Source organism: Pinus tabuliformis, chromosome 5_2 (genome assembly GCF_031772625.1).
Source record: "Pinus tabuliformis cultivar Carrire ecotype Pingquan chromosome 5_2, CPIR1, whole genome shotgun sequence".
NCBI lineage: Eukaryota > Viridiplantae > Streptophyta > Pinopsida > Pinales > Pinaceae > Pinus > Pinus tabuliformis.
The window spans coordinates 388,727,376-388,746,387 of NC_142306.1; the positions used below are offsets into that span (position 1 = coordinate 388,727,376).

The 19,012-nt window shown below is 38.3% G+C and overlaps 1 protein-coding gene across 1 annotated transcript in view; it reads left to right on the forward strand.

Moving 5' to 3' along the window:
* Positions 1-376: 376 nt before the first annotated feature.
* The window catches only part of LOC149159149 (ATP synthase subunit d, mitochondrial-like), a 55,919-nt gene continuing 37,283 nt past the window's right edge, over positions 377-19,012 (forward strand). Inside the window, exons 1-2 of the mRNA XM_089436410.1 lie at positions 377-827; positions 15,507-15,588. Of these exons, the coding sequence (XP_089292536.1) occupies positions 672-827; positions 15,507-15,588 (238 nt within the window). The 5' untranslated portion in view covers positions 377-671. The remainder of the gene's footprint in view (positions 828-15,506; positions 15,589-19,012) is intronic.

Below are 19,012 nucleotides of genomic sequence, written 5' to 3' on the forward strand. Positions count from 1 at the left end.
ACATTTTTATTGTTATTAACCTTATATGAATAATTAATAACATTTTTATTGTTATTGTTAATAAGATCCACCTTAATATCCTCATGAATGATATTACAATTACCATTAATAATGTTATTATAATCATTAATGTTACGATTCAATACCTCATTATTATCATTATATAAATGTTTCATATTATTGTTAACGCTATAACTATATGGGTCATTATTCTTAACCCCTATACTAATGTTAATATTCCTATCATACTAATGTTAATATTCCTATCATCCATGCTCATAGAATTATTCATATTTACGCTACCACTATTCGATAAACCGTTATTATTCATACTACCATATCTATTTACGCTACCACTGTTCGATAAATCGTTATTATTCATACTACCAAATCTGTTATCGTTAGTATCAAATAGGTTATAACTATTATCCGCAGGAATATTACAGTCACCGGAAGGATTAACCCTGCCGACCGACTGCTTCTTGCATGCGGAAAGATGCGCACGACCAGGCAAGCTCGAAGGGAAACAAATTATTATTAATATCATTTTTATACGCGGCCTCTGGAATAGAATCCTTCCATTTATTTATCGGAGGATAGAGCGGGCCAAGGGTGCGAGAAAGTCTCAGAAAATTGAAACGTAGGTCGCAGGATCCAATCGCACGGTAAAAATGAGCGGAAAGAAGATCGTGGAGAAGGCTGCTAAGACGATCGACTGGGATGGCATGTCGAAGCTCCTCATTTCGGACAACGCCCGCAGGGAGTTCTTCAACCTCCGTCGAGCTTATGAAGAGGTTAAGCGAACTCTCGATACCAAGTTCAGCCAGGTAATTGCCTCGCCTGATATCTTCTCCCATATATCATTTAATTTAGTTACCCCTATTTTGCTACATTTTCTTGAATTTTGGATTGTTTATGGCTGTTGATCATGATTAGGTCATAATCATTGTTAAACTTCTCTTTTCATCGAAGTGGGGAATGCCTGAATTAAATCCTAGGGTTAGGGTTTGGATGGATGTTAGTGCAAGGGTTTTATTTTATCCGTTCGGATCTGACATTTTCGTGAAACAGTTGTTATGTATTGTAAAGAACATTTGCTTTATTCGTGATACTGTTGCAGTGGGCTGAATACGAGTTCGCTAATAAAGTTTTAAGTGTTGACTTGAAGCAGCTGGTCGTGTCACATTGAATAAGTGCATAAGTATTTGTCTCCCAAAGCGGTTGATTGGTTTGAAGTATATGTGTGGTGTACACGAGTTGCTAGGGCGCCCTATTTCTCAGATTATGGTAGACTTTGAATGCCTTTAAAATTTTGTCTGGGTTGACCAAAAGCTTCTGATTGTTTTACATTGAATGAATAAATGAACAAAAATATTTACCCCTCAAACCGTTTGGTTCATCGGCCCTTGAAGTACATGTGTGATATGCAAATGTTCGTAGCGTGCCATGGCAGCCCTTTGATCTGTTCATGAATCTCCTGATCAACAGGAGACCAACATAATTAACAGCTTTGGAACCTTGCTGCTAATTCGGGGTTTGTAACAGCATAGCTAATAAACATGCTTAATATGATGCTCTGATGAATCTATAAGTGCAGATAACCTCCCAAGATCCAAATAACAAACAGGTTTATGAAGTGCACAGAAACAGGGTCTAACAGTCTGTTTATATAGGCCTGGATATTCAAATATACTATGCCACAGCAATAAGGAAATGCAAATCAAACACTAACAGTGATATCGATTGTACAGAAAATTCTCGGTACGAATAGAATAAAAAGAATAATGATCAGTTCATTAAGAGGAACAGTACAAAGTGGGTTCACAGATTTGCGGTCCTTGCACCTTGATTAGAGAAAAAACGATTCACATTCATCATTTGGGTCTGCGTCCCCTGCGACTGCAGCGTCTTCCTTGCCATTCTTATTCTCCTTTAGTAGAATAAAAGCACAAAACCGTAAAATAAACTAATCAAGAATTAAAACTTCCATTCTGTTTCCTTCGAAACTGTTTTTGAAGACTTGATTTGCCAACGTAGTCTCAATGCCCACGTGGCAACAATCATGGTATTTAAAACTGTCTTGGTCGATCCGCTACTCGGTCAAACTAGCGGATTCATTAGGCTCAGAAGTCAACCCATTCAATGAACCTAGTTTGGGTTGAGGCAGACCCCGATTTCGTACCAATCCGGTCATAAACCAGCCGATTCTGTCATAAATTGGCCGGGTCATTGCTGTGGCGGCCACGAACCCCACGTGCAGTTGTTTTGGGCATCTGTGAGTGGTTTTGAGGGAATTTGGGGGTTCTTTCTCTCCTAAAACAACCCGTTCAAGCCTTTAAAAGCATTCATCCCCTCTCATTTGCCTCACACATCTCATTTGGAGTTTTTGTGAGCTTCATTGTAAGCTCGGAGAGTGCTGATGATCCCGTGTCTAGTAGTGGTGATGAGTTTGATCATGATGGTAAGTGATCATGTTGATTATTGATATGTAGACTTGTAGTAGGCTAGTGGCGCCATAGTTTGTAGCATTGTTTTTGGACTTCAAAGGCCATTTAAAGCCTCATTGATTATGTATTTTGCCACTGATATGTATTGCACTCAATGTCATTTTGATTTATTCACCTTTACATGGTAAATAGATGAACAAACTTTGCATATTTTGTCTCTATTGGTTTGGAATCATGGTTTTAAATCCTAAAAATAGTTTTTTCATTAAGAATTGCTTATTTCATGTATTTTTGTAAAGATCAGTTCATTGAGATTAGATTTGGCTAGTCTGGTTTTTCTCATTTCGGTTCAAAAACTGGTTTGATAAGTGGATCGGTTCCGATTTTAAATATTATGGCAAGCTGCAACAATGCCAATATAGCAAGCTTGATGTATTTTTAACTCATGTCAGGAATGACCATGCATTTGTGGTTCAAGGCTTATACTTTGTCCAATTTTTTTCTATTTTTATTTTTATGTGTGTAGCAAATGGGTTTTGTTTGATTACATGCAATATTCTCTACATATGTTTTCTATTGTTAATACTGAAGGCATTTGGGTGGTTGCAACTAGCTTCTGGTGATACTCTTTGTAGCATGATGGCTTTGTCTTGTTCTCATTAGGTACCTATGTTGACGTTTTCTATCCTCTATTTTGAGAATGGAATTGTTCAAGTTTTCCCTTATTCTAGGCATTTTGATTTCAAATCTCACTTATTTTCTAGCTTGTGTAATCTTTATATGTGGTTGGTGTGAATCTCCATGGCCACAACGAGAAGATGGGTGTCTAATAAGCACGGAGTTACATTTAGCCCCAATCTTTGTCATCTCTAAATCAAAATCAATGTAATTATTGGTTTAATTTAAGGTGTTGGAGTCTTCGTCTAGCTTGTTAGGTAACTATTAGTAATATTTGTATTTTCCAATCTACTTGATTGGTGTCTTTATGTTTTAAGTTTGGTCATCACTTTTGTTTTGAGTGGGGGGCACTAACTTTTTCTATTTTTGTCTCTTGATGCATTGGCCATGAATCTCTTCCGCATCTTCAATATTTTGTGTTCCAAATGGCTCTTATCCCATATGTATAATATAGAGATAATTATACTTGGTACTAGGATATTCAACAATTATTTATTGTGAAATGTTTTCAATCTATGTTAGGCAAAAGGTTATATCCAAGATACCTATATGCTTGTTGTATGTAATTTTATACCTTTATCTCTTAGAACATGTGCTTCCTTGTAAGAGGTCACAAGTTCAAATCTGGGGGGGGGTGGAGTACATACCACTGTTTTGTAGACTTTAGCATTCAAATTGCAGTGTGGAGGTGGGTCTTTTGTCCCATAAACAAGGGGGTCTCATACACCAATGTGGTGTTTGGCTTGGCCGTGACCTTAAAATTAGATTATCATTATTAGTATAATAATTTCAATTCTAACATCTAATTTTTGTTAGTTTGAGAATGTTAGATATGGTATATAATAAGTTTGGTTTGATCTTTGTGTCATGGTTGCGGGTCCACCAATTTTGAAATTTGTGTGTGAGGGGGGAGGGTGTGGGTGCACCAATCTTGAAATCCTTGTGTAATGAGAAAGGGCGTGGATGTGGTGATTTAGAGAGAGAGAGAGAGAGAGAGAGAGAGAGGGACTTATTTGTACGGTGGGTTTTTTGGAGCAATAGTATGGAAGGAACTATGAGTGAATGATTTTTTTTCAAGTGCAACTGGGTATGTGTCTTTAGATTCCAATTAGTTTCTCTTCACTTAATGAATAATAGTGTATGTAATCCATTTCCTCTCATATGTCGAGGAATTGGCTACTTGTGAGAGTAATTGTATATCAAATGGTTGTAGTTATTGGGGATTCGCATATGAGTTCAACATGAGTCTATTAGATCATTTGCCACAACACTTATCACACAAGGCCTTAACTATGTAAAATACAACTCAAGGGAAAATTGGGCAAATAAAGTTTGGATGAGGAATACTTTGAGTTTCAAGTGTTGAACTTCCTAGTTAGCAGAACTAGACCATATTAATTTTTTCTCATACCAAGTTTGATTTATTTTGTTGAGGTTTGTAGCTCGAGTATGTGCTTCTGCACAAGCCTTGTGTTTAGGTATGTAGAAGTCGCCCACATCTTCTTTGAACACTTGCACTAGATTGATGTAACTTAGCCTAAGTTTAACTTAGGAAAAACACATTAATATGTTGGCTTATTGAGCGAAAATAAAACTTGGGAAAATTAAAGTAAATTACTTTAGTGAATAAGTTTAAATCTTAGCCATCGATCTCAAGCGAGGCAAGATCTAATCTTGGTCATCAATCACTTTGAGATTAGGGTTAGGGTTTTGGCTCAATGTAAAGTTATAAAACCAAGGTTAAAGTGAGGAGAAGGCACACAACAACAACACAAAGTTGAGAGTGATATCTTAGTGAGCATGTGTTGGGTCCAAGAGAGTGCAAAGGGGCTGGAGATCCATATTTGTGAGAGAGAAGATTTGTTGGATAAGATCCGAAGTATAGTATTATGTAATTATTTAGTTTGGCCATTATCCTAGGATGGGAGCCTAAGTGAGTTTTGAGTTTTTATTATTGAAGGACTCTTTTATTGGGAAAAAATTTGTTTGTGGTTCAAGTCATAATTTGCTTTTGCTGAATATTATGTGTTAGGAACTTAGCTGTGTTTTTGTTCAATAATTAATTGCTTGGATTAAATACTAGGTGCTGGGTTCATGTAAATTCTAAAATGGTATCAAAGCTTCAACTTTGAATCGATCTTGGAATCATAGGTTTTGGGTTTGTATCATATTGCTGAAGTTAGGTGTGGTTGGGATTGTACAATTCAATTATTTATTTATTTTTAAACGACCAAGAGCAATTTTTTATCTAGGTCAATTTTTTTAGTGGGCATGGAAATTTAAAAATAAAAATAAAAAGAAGAAGAATAAGGGTGGGGGAATGACTGGCTTGACCTAGCTGCCATAGTCAGTCAGGGCGGTGAATTTAGCTACTGTAGGAGTGCAGGTCTGTCTGTGGGCTCGTAGTGAAGTTGCGCAGGTGGATGTGATTTGACAACTAACAAATTGAGTTAGGGCTGACAAGATTAGAAGCGTCAGTGTTAAGATGTTGGGCAGTTTGGGCATTGTTGGTTTGGCAGGGACTAGTTGCAAAATATCGTGGTTGGACAGGTGCAGGTGAGCGTGGAGTTGGTTGGCAAGAACAACGATAGCTATAGATTGAAGTGACCGAGCATGACATGCTAGGGGCTAAAATTCAATAGACAAGGTGCTGCGGGAATTGAGCAAGTCGTGGGGCATCAAGTCGCTAGAAAGGAGGAAATTGGCCAACATAGTGAAGTTACAGCAGAGACATGGCTGACTGTTGATGAATAATAGCGTGAAGACGGTCAATGTGGCAATAAAGAGCTTGGGTGTTGCGGCAGTTTCTAGAGTGGCTGCACATAGATGCCAGAGTCGACAGGTAAATCAATGGTTCATAGGCATGCAGAAAAGCAACTGCCAAGGGTTGATTATAGTTCATGTGGGAGTAGTTGTTGTGAGACAACAACCATTGGATAGTCAAGAAAATCACCAAGGCTGTAGGATCAAACAATTGTAGCTATAGAAAGTATTGACATGCTAAGACAAGCTGAGATAAGGGTTTGTGCAACAAGACTTGGTCATAGGCAGAGTGGTGCCCTTGTCAACAAGGTGTTGTTGGGCATAGTAAGGGTAGAGATAGTTTGTAAAAATGGCCAGTGGACAATAGAACATCTAGTCACATGAGGGGGATGAGGTCAGTGTTCTGTAGTATTTCAGAGACAGGCTCACATTGCCATGTGAGTTGTCGAGCTAGCACCATGCATGCAATAAAGGCTGTTGGACGTATTAGATTCTAGTTAGAGTCAGGAGGATTTTTGGAGGTGGCAAGGATGTTATTTGTTCTAGGGTTGATGGTACACTTGCTCTTAGTATTGACCTTGGAGGATGATGGATATAGAGTTTTGTTTCGGGATGGACAGATGCTTCTATGTTCAGAGGGAGAGACCTTGGATGCAACAATAGTGCTTGTCATCAGATAACGGCAGTCATACAGGTTGTTAGGACAATATGTGGGTGTATCTAAGGGGACAAGTGACTAAGAAGAGTGATTCTTTAGGTACTGCTAGGAGACTTAGTTTGTATGATATGTCATTGATAGATGCTCCGGAGTGTTAGGTTCTTAGCATGGTTGGTTGTGATAGGTTCTTAGCACAAGTTTTAGGTTAGGTAGTAAGATAGGTTTTAGGGTTAGAGGGAGCAACTATAGGTACTAATATGGGCTTGGAGATAGATCTAGGTGGAGGAGGTTCTTTTAGAAGTAGCTCCCTCGTTAAGAGGGAGTGTTGGAGTTTGTAGCTTGGGCAGGTACTTCTACACATGCCTTGTGTTTAGGCATGCAAAAGTTGCCCACATCTCCTGAGAATAATTGCTCTATGTTGAGCAAGTTGCTGATGTAACTTAGCCGAAGTTTAACTTTGGAAAAACATGTATTAATATTAATATGTTGGCTTATTGAGCTAAAATAAAACTTGGGAAAACTAAAGTAAATTACTCAAGTTAATAAGTTTTAATCTTAGCCATCAAAGAGATATAGAACAGTTGGTGAAGGAGCGCGCTGTTAAGGCGCTCCGTATGCAAAGGTCACCGGTTTTAGTCTCGCCGATACCAAAAAATCCAGCATGGTTTCCGCTGGTGCGGCTCAGGTCGGGTGCGATCCCCGGGTGACTTTGACGGCTTAGATGCCCCTGAGTAGTGGCCTCTCAGCCACAGGGTAAGAGTGATTTTCAGGATTCACCCACTTATCAACAAAAAAAAAGTTTTAATCTTAGCCATGTAGAATTTCCACGAAATTCTATTCTGCTGATAAGAATTACGAACAGAAATAAAACACAATCATACAATTCAAGACATTTTTTTTAATTACTAGGGAACCCATATGAGAAAACCCTTTGCTTGATGAGAATTTTATTGATGGCAAAACTCTTTTACAAAATAACTGTCTCAATAGAAACCAATCTAATTTCTCTACTAGAACTAAGCTTGAAACACCTGCAACACTGTTGATCTTTGTTGCCCTCTACCAACCATGCACAAAAAAAGGAACTCGACTTAGATTCCTTGAATTAGGGCATAAATCAAGGAATCACTTTTCTCGCTAATTTTTGACAAGCCATCAATCTCAAGTGAGGTGAGTCTTTGTCGTCAACTACTTTGAGATTAGGGTTAGGGTTTTAGCTCAATGTAAAATTATAAAAGCAAGACTAAGGAGAGGAGAAGACACAACAACAACACAAAGTTAAGAGTAACATCTCAATGAGCGTGTGCTGGGTCTGAGAGAGTGCAGAGGGGTTGGAGATTGAGATCTGCAAGAGAGCAGATCTGTTGGATCAAATCACGAGGATTGTCATCTGTAATTTCTTATTTGGGCCATTATCCTATGACGAGAGCCCAAGTAAGTTTTGAGTTTTTATTAATGAAAAACTCTTTTGTTGGGCATAAATTTGTTTGTGATTCACGTGATTCAGATCATTATTTGCTTTTGCTGAATATTGTGTTAGGAACTTAGCTGTGTATTTGTTCAATAATTAATTGCTTTGAATTAAATATTGGCTATTGGGTTTGTGTAAATTCTAACATATTTTACTTCAACAAATTATTAAAACCTCAAAAAATATTTGTCTCGAATATTTTTGAATTTGCTAAAAAATAAATACGTTGGTATATTAACTTAGAATTCAACGGAAATAAAATGAAGAGATCAATCACACCACAACAACAAATTTACACCTGACACTTTCTTCGTTAAAGTTCTTGGCAAAGTTTTGGCTTAGATCCATAGAGAATACATAGAAAAATATGGTCGTTGGGCACGACCCCACTAGGAAAAATAACCTCAAAGAATTTGGAGTTTGGAAATTGAACCACCTAAAGCTAATTGGCAGTAGAGAATTAACCTGACTCATCAGTGAATTGGCCTCCTTTTCTCCTTGTCTCGTACCACCCTTGTACACTAGAGAAATCGACCTCCCTGAATAATGTGACCCACTTCACAATTCAACCCTCTTCTTCAACAACTCGACCTCCCTCTTTCCTAAACTTGGCCTCCATGAAATTCTCTCGAAATTCCTTACTGCACTTCTTCTCACTTCTCTTTAAGTTATTTGAGCCTCTTGCTCTAGAAATGTCGCTTCCTCCAAAAATTGTATGTCCTCACCTCTTTCTCCTTTTTTCCGAGGAAAAAATCGTAACTTTATTCAACTTGAGAAAAAACAAGGACAAAGTGACATTCTGCAGACGCCTAAAGGCATTCAATCAACAACAACCTTGTTGCTGATGCCCACTATAAAGATAATACCATTATAAAAAAACATAAAATTTCGGGGTTGTGTGATAATAATCACTTAATTTCCCCTTCTCCCTTTTTTCCTTTCCACCTTTCTCCAAACTTCATGATTGGAGGTGGATGTAACAATTGCCATATGATTTTCTTCCACTTGGGGTGGGACTTCTTTGTTCAAGTCCGAGATTTCAGATATGTGTATTTGCTTTGCCCCTCTTGAAACCTACTTCTCGAAAACTATGATCTCCTTGGAAACCACTCGCCTTTGGATGTCTTCTCTTTTTCCATTATTGATCTCTTCACGTCCATTAGCTTGAGTCTATTCTTCTGGGTTCTGATGATCTTCCTCTAGCTCTTCTTCTTCCTCTTCTGTGCAATTTGGGAACTGCCATCCCCTTTGCTTTGGGCCTGCCCACTTTTTCTTTTTTTGGAGCCTTTTTTGCTTGAGGGCAAGAATTCTGCAAATGCCTTGTTTGGAAACAATAATGACATTCGAAAGTCGTGTTCTCATAATCGAGAACCTATGTCCACTCAAAATTTTCATGTTTTAATAGGAGATGATCTGGAAGACTATTACTGAGGTCCATCTCAACACATCCTGACAAAAGTAAAGATGCCCTTTGATGTTTATATGAGTCTATTGCCGTGAACTTTCCAAGGATGTTTCCAATGGCCTCTAAAACCATGGAGTGCCAGAAGGGGAGGGGAAGGTTTAGTAACCTTACCGAAACTGGAGTCGTTGTTACAACCATATTCATTGCATCAAAGCTTGGAAACCATGGGGTTACAAAGAGTCTAACTCTACCCCAGAACCACAAACCTTCATTGAGAGATTTGTCCCTTTCTTGTTGTGTCTGAAATTGTACTATGAAGAAACCTTTTGAGCATAAATAGATATCACACTTCGTTGTCTAAGAAGAATAAATCCAAGCATATAAATCTTTTGTTTTTGGCTAGAAACCATTAAACCGACATATTAGTGCCATGTTTTGAAGATCTGCAAATTCATATTTCAACTATGGGGATTTAAACAACTAACCCTAATTTGCTAGGTGATCTATGCCTAGGATTAAATCCTAAGCCTCACATGAGATCAATATTTGATATTATATAAGTCACTTAAATAATTTTATTATTTATTCTCAAAACTTTGGCCTAATAGTCCACAATAGTTAATTATATTAATTATTGTAGTTTTCCTAAATTATTGTTAGGAAAGAAATCATAAAATCACTTACTCCACCAAGCAAGCACCTAAAGATGAAATTGAATATCTTCTACATGCTAAGACACCAAACTTATGTATAAGACCTTTTGATGCTATAATAACTTCAACACTCCCTCCTAGCAATGAAGGGATTCTCTACCACCCCTAGCTTGTCTTTGTAAAACACTAACTTCCCCTTTACTAGAAGTTTGGTGAGAATATTTGCTACTTGCTCATCTGTGGAGATGTACTGCAATCTTATAGCACCTCTCTAAACTTTGTCTTTGATGAGGTGGTATCTGATCTCTATGTGCTTGGATCTATCAGGAAACATTGAATTTTCAGAGAGCTTAATGCAACTCTATTTGTCACAATGAATCACAGTGGGCCACATCTCAAGACCATTATGTGAGCATCTTATAGAGCCATACGGCCTCACAACTCACTAGGCTTGTTGCCATGTACTCCGCCTCTGCTAATCTAAGGGCCACTGGGTGCTGCTTCCTGCCATACCACAAGATCATAGTTGATCCCAATGTGAAACAATATCTAGAAGTAGATTTCTAGTCCACTGCACTCCCTACCCAATCAAAAGTTGTGTAGCCATGTAACTGCACTCCACTAACTCTAACATATCTCAGTCCATACTCCACTCTACCACAAAGTTACCTCAACGCATGCTTCGCTGCTATCCAATGAACCCTTCTCAGATCCACCATAAATTGGCTTAGTGTGTTCACAACAAAACAAATATTCGACCTAATGTTGACTAAATACATCAAGGACCCGATCAACTATCTGTACAAATTGGGATCCACCAACTCATCCTCAGACATCGACCTGCAACCTGCCATCTTGAACCTTTTAAGAATCTCAAGTTTCAATTGTGTGTTTGCCCTACCCTATGAAAATCTCTCTTGGCTACTGCCACACCTAATCCCAAGAAGTAGTGCATCAATCCAATGTCCTTCATCTCGAACTCCAAATCAAGATCCTTGCACATTCCTATGAGTTTCTTTGGTCCCGTCAAGAAAAAATCATCAACATAGAGTACCAATATGAGTGACTCACCCTCAACAAGTACAAAGTACAAGTTTGAGTCCGCCTTACTCTTTGTGAAGCCCAATCTAAGTAGGTACCCATCAATCTTGGAGTACCATGTGCAAGGTGCTTGCTTAAGTTCGTATAAGGCCTTCTTCAATTTGCATACATGGGATTCCCTCCAATGTACCTCAAAGCCTTGAGTTTGCTCAATATTCACCTCTTCATCAATCACCCCATCGAGGAAGGCAATCATTTGATGTATCCTCCACCCCATCTTTGAAGCAATAGATACGATTGCTTGATAGATGCATATCTCGCGATAGGTGCAAATGTCTCCTCATAGTCTACACCCTCCCTCTAGGAGAACCCTTTTGCCATGAACCTCACTTTGTATTTCTCGACACTGGCATCACCTCCATGCCTGATTTTAGAGATCCATTGAGAAGTGACCACTAACTTCCCCTCAAGACTCGATACTATGTTCCAAACATCATTCCTCATGATGGAACTATACCATTCCACTGTGGCATCCTTTCAAACTTATTGATTTATTGCCTCCTCAATAGTAGAAGGATCAAATTCACTATTGTTGCTCATCAAGGCCAAATAACTGGAAAATCTAGCTAACGGTCTACTTTCCCTGAAGTGTTGCTAAGAGCCTCCACATGCTGCTCTGCATCCCTCAAGGTTTGTTCGGTCCATCTCGGTCTTCTCCTGGTAGAGCTTGAAGGAACATCCTGCTCCTCCTCCTGATCAGAGGACTAGTCTCACTATATTTAATAAAAAATCCCTCTCTGATGAGGGATTCAGTTTAATTCTCTTCTTTGAAGGAATGTGGATATAGACTGGACTACTGAAGATAAGCAGATGGCTCACCTTCGGTTTCACTCTCGTAAAAGCCTCCCAAGGAGTCATGTCCTCCACTGCCCTGCGAGGACTCCTGTTCTGCAGGTATACAATTGTATTTCATGCCTATGCCCATAAGAACATAGACAAATCCTGATCATGGATCATGGCCTTGTCTACTCTGACTATACTCTTGTTCTTTCTCTTGACGACTCCATTTTGCTGTGGGTTGTAGGGCATTGTTAGATCTTTCTTGGTTCTTGCTTCCCTTTAGACATCCTTAAATGCGTTGGAGGTATACTCTCCCTCTTTGTCTAATCTTAGGGCATTGATCTTCTTCTTGGTCTAGTTCTACACAAGAGGTTTGAACTCTTGAAATTGATCGAAGCCCTTATCCTTGGCCTTCAGGAAGTAAATATGTGTCCTCCTAGAATAGTCATTTATGAGTGTCACAAAATAACTGCTTCCTGAGATAGACTCCACTGAGATAGGACCACATATGTCGAAATGTAGCAAATCCAACACACCCTTGCACCTAGTCTCACTGCTAGGATATGCTGCCTTGGCCTGCTTGTTAAGTGCACATCCCTTACACACCATCATGTTCTATATTAAACTTTGGAAAGCCAGTGGCATCTCTCATAACAGTGGTAAAGTCACTGCTATGATAGGGCTCTCACTAGTTGTCCTTTCAAGAGATACAAATTATTCTCCCTGTTGCCTATGACCAACCTCATGCTAGGATCAACTCCTTTTGGCTTGAAAACTAACTCACTTCTCATGAAACTGACCTCAAGTCCTCTGTCCTCCATGGACAAAACTGAGAGTAAATTCTTCTCCAACCCAGGTACATACATTACCTCCTTCACCTCCGTAAGACTTCCCGAGTCTAGTTGGAAATGTATGTTGCCAATGCCCTCCATTGCATACCTAGTGTTGTCACCAAGATCCACATTAGATCTCTTTTTCCTTGTCCATACTGGTGAAGATATTGGGAGATCATGTCATGTGGCAAGATGCTCCATTGTCCACAAACCACACCTCTCTTGTAATGGTGTTAAAAAGACATGATACTATAGCAAATTCCTTCTTCAATTTGTCAGCCAACCCATCCATCTGTGCAAATGCGTCTGTTGTTGTCTTCCCCTTGCCTTTCTTCCTGTTTGGACTTTGTCTGGCATAATGACCGAACATGTGATGTAAAGCACTTGACTTTGCTCATGTCTTTCTTTCGTTGTGAAGATACTCCTCCACTTTGGTTGTGCTTGGCTTTACCCTTGCCCTTCTTTGCTTGCACAATAAGAGCAAGGTTCTCATCTCCACCCTTGCGTTATTTACTAGTTGTGGATTCCTCCCAAATCTCCTTTCGGGTGAAATAGTCTCACAATTTGGCCCATTCAGGAAGCTTATCTTTGCCTAGGATGCTTGTTACAAATGTAGCGCATTGCTCAGTATGCCCTTTCAGTGCTACTTTGACAAGATCCACCTTAGCTGCCTCTTCCCCAATAGTTGAAAGTTCATCATGAATTTGTTGAATCCTTGTGAAGTATGAGGCCACAATGTCAAATCTGCTCATCTTGATGCTATTCAGCTTCACCATCTTAGCACCATCTTTTTATTCTAGTTATCACTCTGGTATAGTGTAGTCAAGGCTGACCACATTTGATAGGATGAATCTTTCTTGGTTATGTGATCCTTCACACCATCCAAAATGATGCTTTTGGCTCTTATATCTTTCAACTTATATTCAACCAATTGGGTAGCATCTTGAGGATCTTGAATTGCTTGGCTTGCAATTTCCCACAAACCATTTGCCATTAAGACAAGAGTGATTCATTCCTTCCATGGACTGACGATGCCATATTACTAGATTGACTTCAACCACAAAACCCTTACTGCAAAATAACAAATTTTGCTACCATAAAACCCTTGTGATCTCTCATCTCTCCCATAGAGTTTCTATTGCTATGACACCGTGTTAATTTTTCTCATACCAGATTCGATTATTTTACTCGAACAAATTACTAAAACCTTGGAAAATATTTATCCCAAATATTTTTGAATTTGCCAAAAAATAAATACACTAGTATATTAACTTAAAATGCAGCGGAAATAAAATGAAGAGATCAATTACACCCCAACAACAAACTTACATCCAACAAATTCTTCCTTCATTAATTTTCTTGGCAAAATTTGGGTTAGACCCACAGATAATACATGGAAAATACAATTGTTGGGCACTTGACTCCACTGGGAAAAATGGCCTCAAAGAATTCAGCCTCTGGAAATCGAACTACTTGAAGCAAATTGGCCTTGGAGAATTAACTTGTCTCACCAACAAATTGGCCTCCCTTTCTCCCTGTCTCGTACAACACATCTGCACTAGAGAATTTGACGTCCTCCACAATTCGACCCTTTTCTTCAACAACTCGACCTCGCTCTTTCCTGAACTCAGCCTCCTTGAAATTCTTTTCTGCACTTCTTCTCACTTCTATTTATTCTAGTTGAGCCTGTCACTCTAGGGAAAATTACTTCCTCCACAACTGTGTGTCTTGATCTCTCCCTTAGGCTTATTTTATAATTTCATTAAGCTAACATCCCTAACCCTAATCTCCTAAGGGATCAATGTCTAGGATTAAATTCGAAGCCTCACTTGAGATCAACGGTTGGAATTATATGTAAATAATTTTATTATTTATCCTTAAAACTTTGGCACAATAGTCCACAATAATTAATTAGATTAATTATTTTAACCTAGGAAAGAAATCATAAAATCGAGGAAGCATTTAAAGAGGCAATCAAATATCTTCTACATGCTAAGACACCAAGCCTATGTAGAAGACTTTTCAATGCTATAAAACATCAACAGATTGATCATTGAATTGGTTGAGACCCGAAAAATATGAATGCGACCAGAATCAACAAAAAATGAAAGAATCAGACAAAAAAATTGGTCGACTAAAAAATACATAAAATATTCAAATTTTGAAAGAAAAACATATATATCCATGTGCATCCCTATGAATCTAAACGATTATACACAAATATGCAAAGTTTCTCATGTATATAGCAAGGGTGCATATAACTAAAATAGAACTAAGTGCAATCCATCTCTGAACCAAAACTGTCTTAACTTTTAAATCACAGTGGAAAATTTCCCAACTTGAAAGGGTAGATTCCAGATTCCATTCTCATAATTATAGGGTATATTCCTGAACATTCTTGTGTAATAGATAAAGATAAATATTCTTTATCATTGTTTTAAAAAATAATAGATATCTGGAACACCACATTTGGACGTTTCCGGTCTTTGTACCTTTTGTCTGTATCTTGTGGTAGCTGCTATGCAGCCCTTTTATTGTGAAATATACTTTGTCTGTATTTTAAGAGAAATATGAATCATTATATAAAAAGTAGTAGATATTTAGTTCAGAGAAGAGATTTTCATGTTTGAAAATGTCATTAGCTTCTTACCATTTATATACTTTCTGACTTGATTTATGCTTTACTAATTAAACCATTCCATTTTTCCTTTTTGCAGGAACCACAACCAATTGATTGGGAATACTATAGAAAGGGTATAGGTTCTCGTCTAGTTGACATGTACAAAGAAGCATACGAAGGTAAGTTCATTTCTTAAATTGAAAAAGAATCATCAAATAACAAAAACAATGTTAGACATGCATCTCTCTCTCTCTCTATATATATACATATATATATTATTTACCTTTCTGCAAATCCTAGTGCTGCAATTCGTAATAAACCAAAAATATTGCTTTTCCAAGCCTTTTAAATGGGCCAAACAAATTTGCAAAACAGATACACATGCTTTTTGCTTATTTGAATTGTTCTATGGCATTTTTCTTGCATTTTATCGTGTTTGACATTTTGTCCTCATTATCTTCTTACAATTCTATTTTTGTTCACAGTATAGTTGTTATGACATTATTAATCAACATGTATAAAAAGGCATTTGAGCCATTTTATGACTGAATTTATGATAGTCAAATATATAACTTCATGCATTTAACATGGTACAGCACCTCCACATGGCATTTGCAAGAGGTGGCTTGGCCATGTCCTCACTTTATAGAGGGTTCATAAACTCACATCTATTGTAAGTTCAAGTAATAATAATTTCTATGTTTTGCATGCATTGACAAATATTATTTCAGCATATGACAAGCACTCTTTCTTTTATGAACCAATTCATTCATAATATATCATGTTGCCACTTAAATCTAAGCGGAAGTTTGAATCAATTTTTTTTTGAGCAAGACACTTCAGATTATTGTGGGAAAAGATTACATAGTCCAAAAATGTCAGCCTCTGGCTTGCCCAACAGGAAACCAGACTAGAGATTTAGCTTCAAGATCTTAGAGTGAAGCCATGGTTGGCTAAAAGGTCCTCTAGCTTGTTGACATCTTTGTGGACATGAGAAAGGTTGAGGGCTGGAATCAGAGTTAAGAGTATTGCTGTGTTTGAAACTTATGATTCTAGTCTCCAATTGTTTGTTGCTTTGGATGGATCAAAGCCACATTGAATTCTTCAAAAGATGATGATTATAGTTTTCGAATCCCCCTCTATTATGAGCTTGTGGTAGCAGTTACAGATGGCAATGAGAAGACCTTGTTTGTAGGTACATATTTCTGCCACATTGTTTGTTTATTGATCCCGCATAAATGTGGGTAATTTCAAAATTTGACCATTTGTATCATGGAAGACACCTTCGTAACTGGTAATGCCTGGATTCCCCTTCAAGGCACCATCCAAATTGAGCTTAATGAAGTCTGAGGGAGGGGGACCAAGAGGAGGGGCCGGAGAAAGAAGGGGGGGGGGTTGAAGGGGTATGAGAGGAGAGGAAGGATGAGAGCTTAAGGGAGGAGAGAAAGAGTTGTTCGATAGGGTTACGATCCCAGTCCTTATTAGTCCAGAAGAGTGAAAGAATGGATTCCCTTAGGTTGCTAGGAGTAAGATGCTAGACATTGATGGTTGCAATGGAAATATTTTAAAAGATCCTCTATTTTTGTCTTTCCAGGTGTTCTAGAGGAGAAAACCAGGGAGAAAATTCCAAGCTTTATTGATGATGGGGTTGATGAAAGGAGAAGTCTGCCAAGAGTGGAAGGTGGAGGTGATGTTGGTAGGCTTACGTTCAGATTGGCGGAACAAAATGGCAAGATTTTCCCAGAGAGAGGTAGTATAATTGCAATTGAGGAAGAGATGAATACAAAATTCAGAGTTAGAGGAGGTAGAGAGGGCAAATTGATGGTCCAAGGAATTCCCTACATTGAAGCTTGTCCCAAGTTAGAGTTATGTTCCATAATAAGAGCCATAAGAAGAGGGCAATTTTAGGCCAGTGTTTGAGTTGCCATAATTTTTCCTAGATATCGTTGTCTTCATTAGGGATATGAGGGGTTAGGAGGCTACAGGCTTCTCACATATTGGAATTACCTTGAGGTGGGTGCCCCCAACAAAGGATCTCAACTCCTTTTTGAATTGTAATTTTCCAGTTTGCTAAAGTTTGCTAATGTATTCCAAGTTTGTTCCATGAGTCCAATCAATCCAATTGCGCCATTGAGAGGAGTGGGAAGGGGAGGAGCTTCAGTGATGCACGATAGATGTGAGACCTTGAGCTAGGAGAGTATCTTTGATGGAGTTTAATTGGTTTTGTTGCGACAACTTGGGCCATTGATGCTAGGAATCTTCCCAAAATAGTGCACTTTGGCTATTTTTGATCTCCCAGAAGAAGTGTTCCTTGATGAAATTTTTGTGTTCCCAAGAAGCATTCCAAATATGTGATCCTTTGATATCCTTCAGTTGGACAAGTTGTGATTCTTGGATGTTTGGTGTATATTTGTGTCTCCATATCTTACAACGGGGAGCTATTGAATTTTTGATCCATCTCCACCAAGTTTTGGCATGAGTGCCTTGTTGGAAAATCCAGGTATTTGTAGATTAGAGTTGAGTTTCCTTACTCGATAATAACTTGTGATATTAGTTGGCCTTTTATTACTTATTTTTCTTCTTCATCAAGTAATTACCAAAACAATGAAGATCACAAAGATACAAAGTACACAAGATATAGGCTCCAAGCCAGGGAATAAGCCCTCCAAGGGGAAAACCCAAAACAAGTCAAAGTCTTCCAAAGCCAATGAAGGTCAAACTTTCCAAAATCTACCCCAATCAAAGTTTCGGTCCTGCAACTTCATGTTTGCAATTCGACTTACAACTTTCGGCCCACAACAACTACAAAAAGCCTAGATTTTCTCGCACATGTGAGCAGAAATGGGTAGAAAAGACGAATCTTCTTCTTTTTCTTCCTTGACTTTCGCTCTTGAAATGCCTTCTTGTCTTACTTCAAATTGAACTTATGAAGTGTCCCCCAAATGAGCTAAAGCCCTTCTATATATACACTTCTCAAGAGGTCAAGTAGGCCTCTCTTCTAGGCCGACTTCTCCTTGGCAGGGCCGACTTGGTTTTGGCGGACAAATTGACTTTCTAGACTAAAAAATAATGATTTTCTTTTGTTACAAGTCCAAATAGGACTACATTACATGACAAACATTCTTCTTTGACTCAACAAGCCCCAAAAACATGAAGAACATGCTTTGACCTAGACTTTGAACATGAAACCTATGCTTGAAGACTGAATCTAGTTACATTCTCCAACACTCCCTCTTAACTAAGGAGGTATTCATAATCCATCATGAGGTACAAGGATTCTCAAATTGAAGTATTCTCATAAGAAAAGTCACATTGATAAACCATTTTAAAGCATCATAACCAACATTGTTAACGTCACAAGGCCTTAACTAAGAAGCTCTACTTATATTAGAGCATAATGCTGGAATGCTTTACGTGAGACACCACACTACCTCTTAAGGAACATACCCCATCCGGATGTTCACTAGGTATGTCTTCTTATCTTGGATGCCTAATTCTCAAAGAATATCAATGCTCTTTGACTACTCATATCTTGGATGCCCAACCTCATCCTCAAAGAGTATTGGTTTATGGGACTACTTCTATCTTGGATCTCCTAATCCT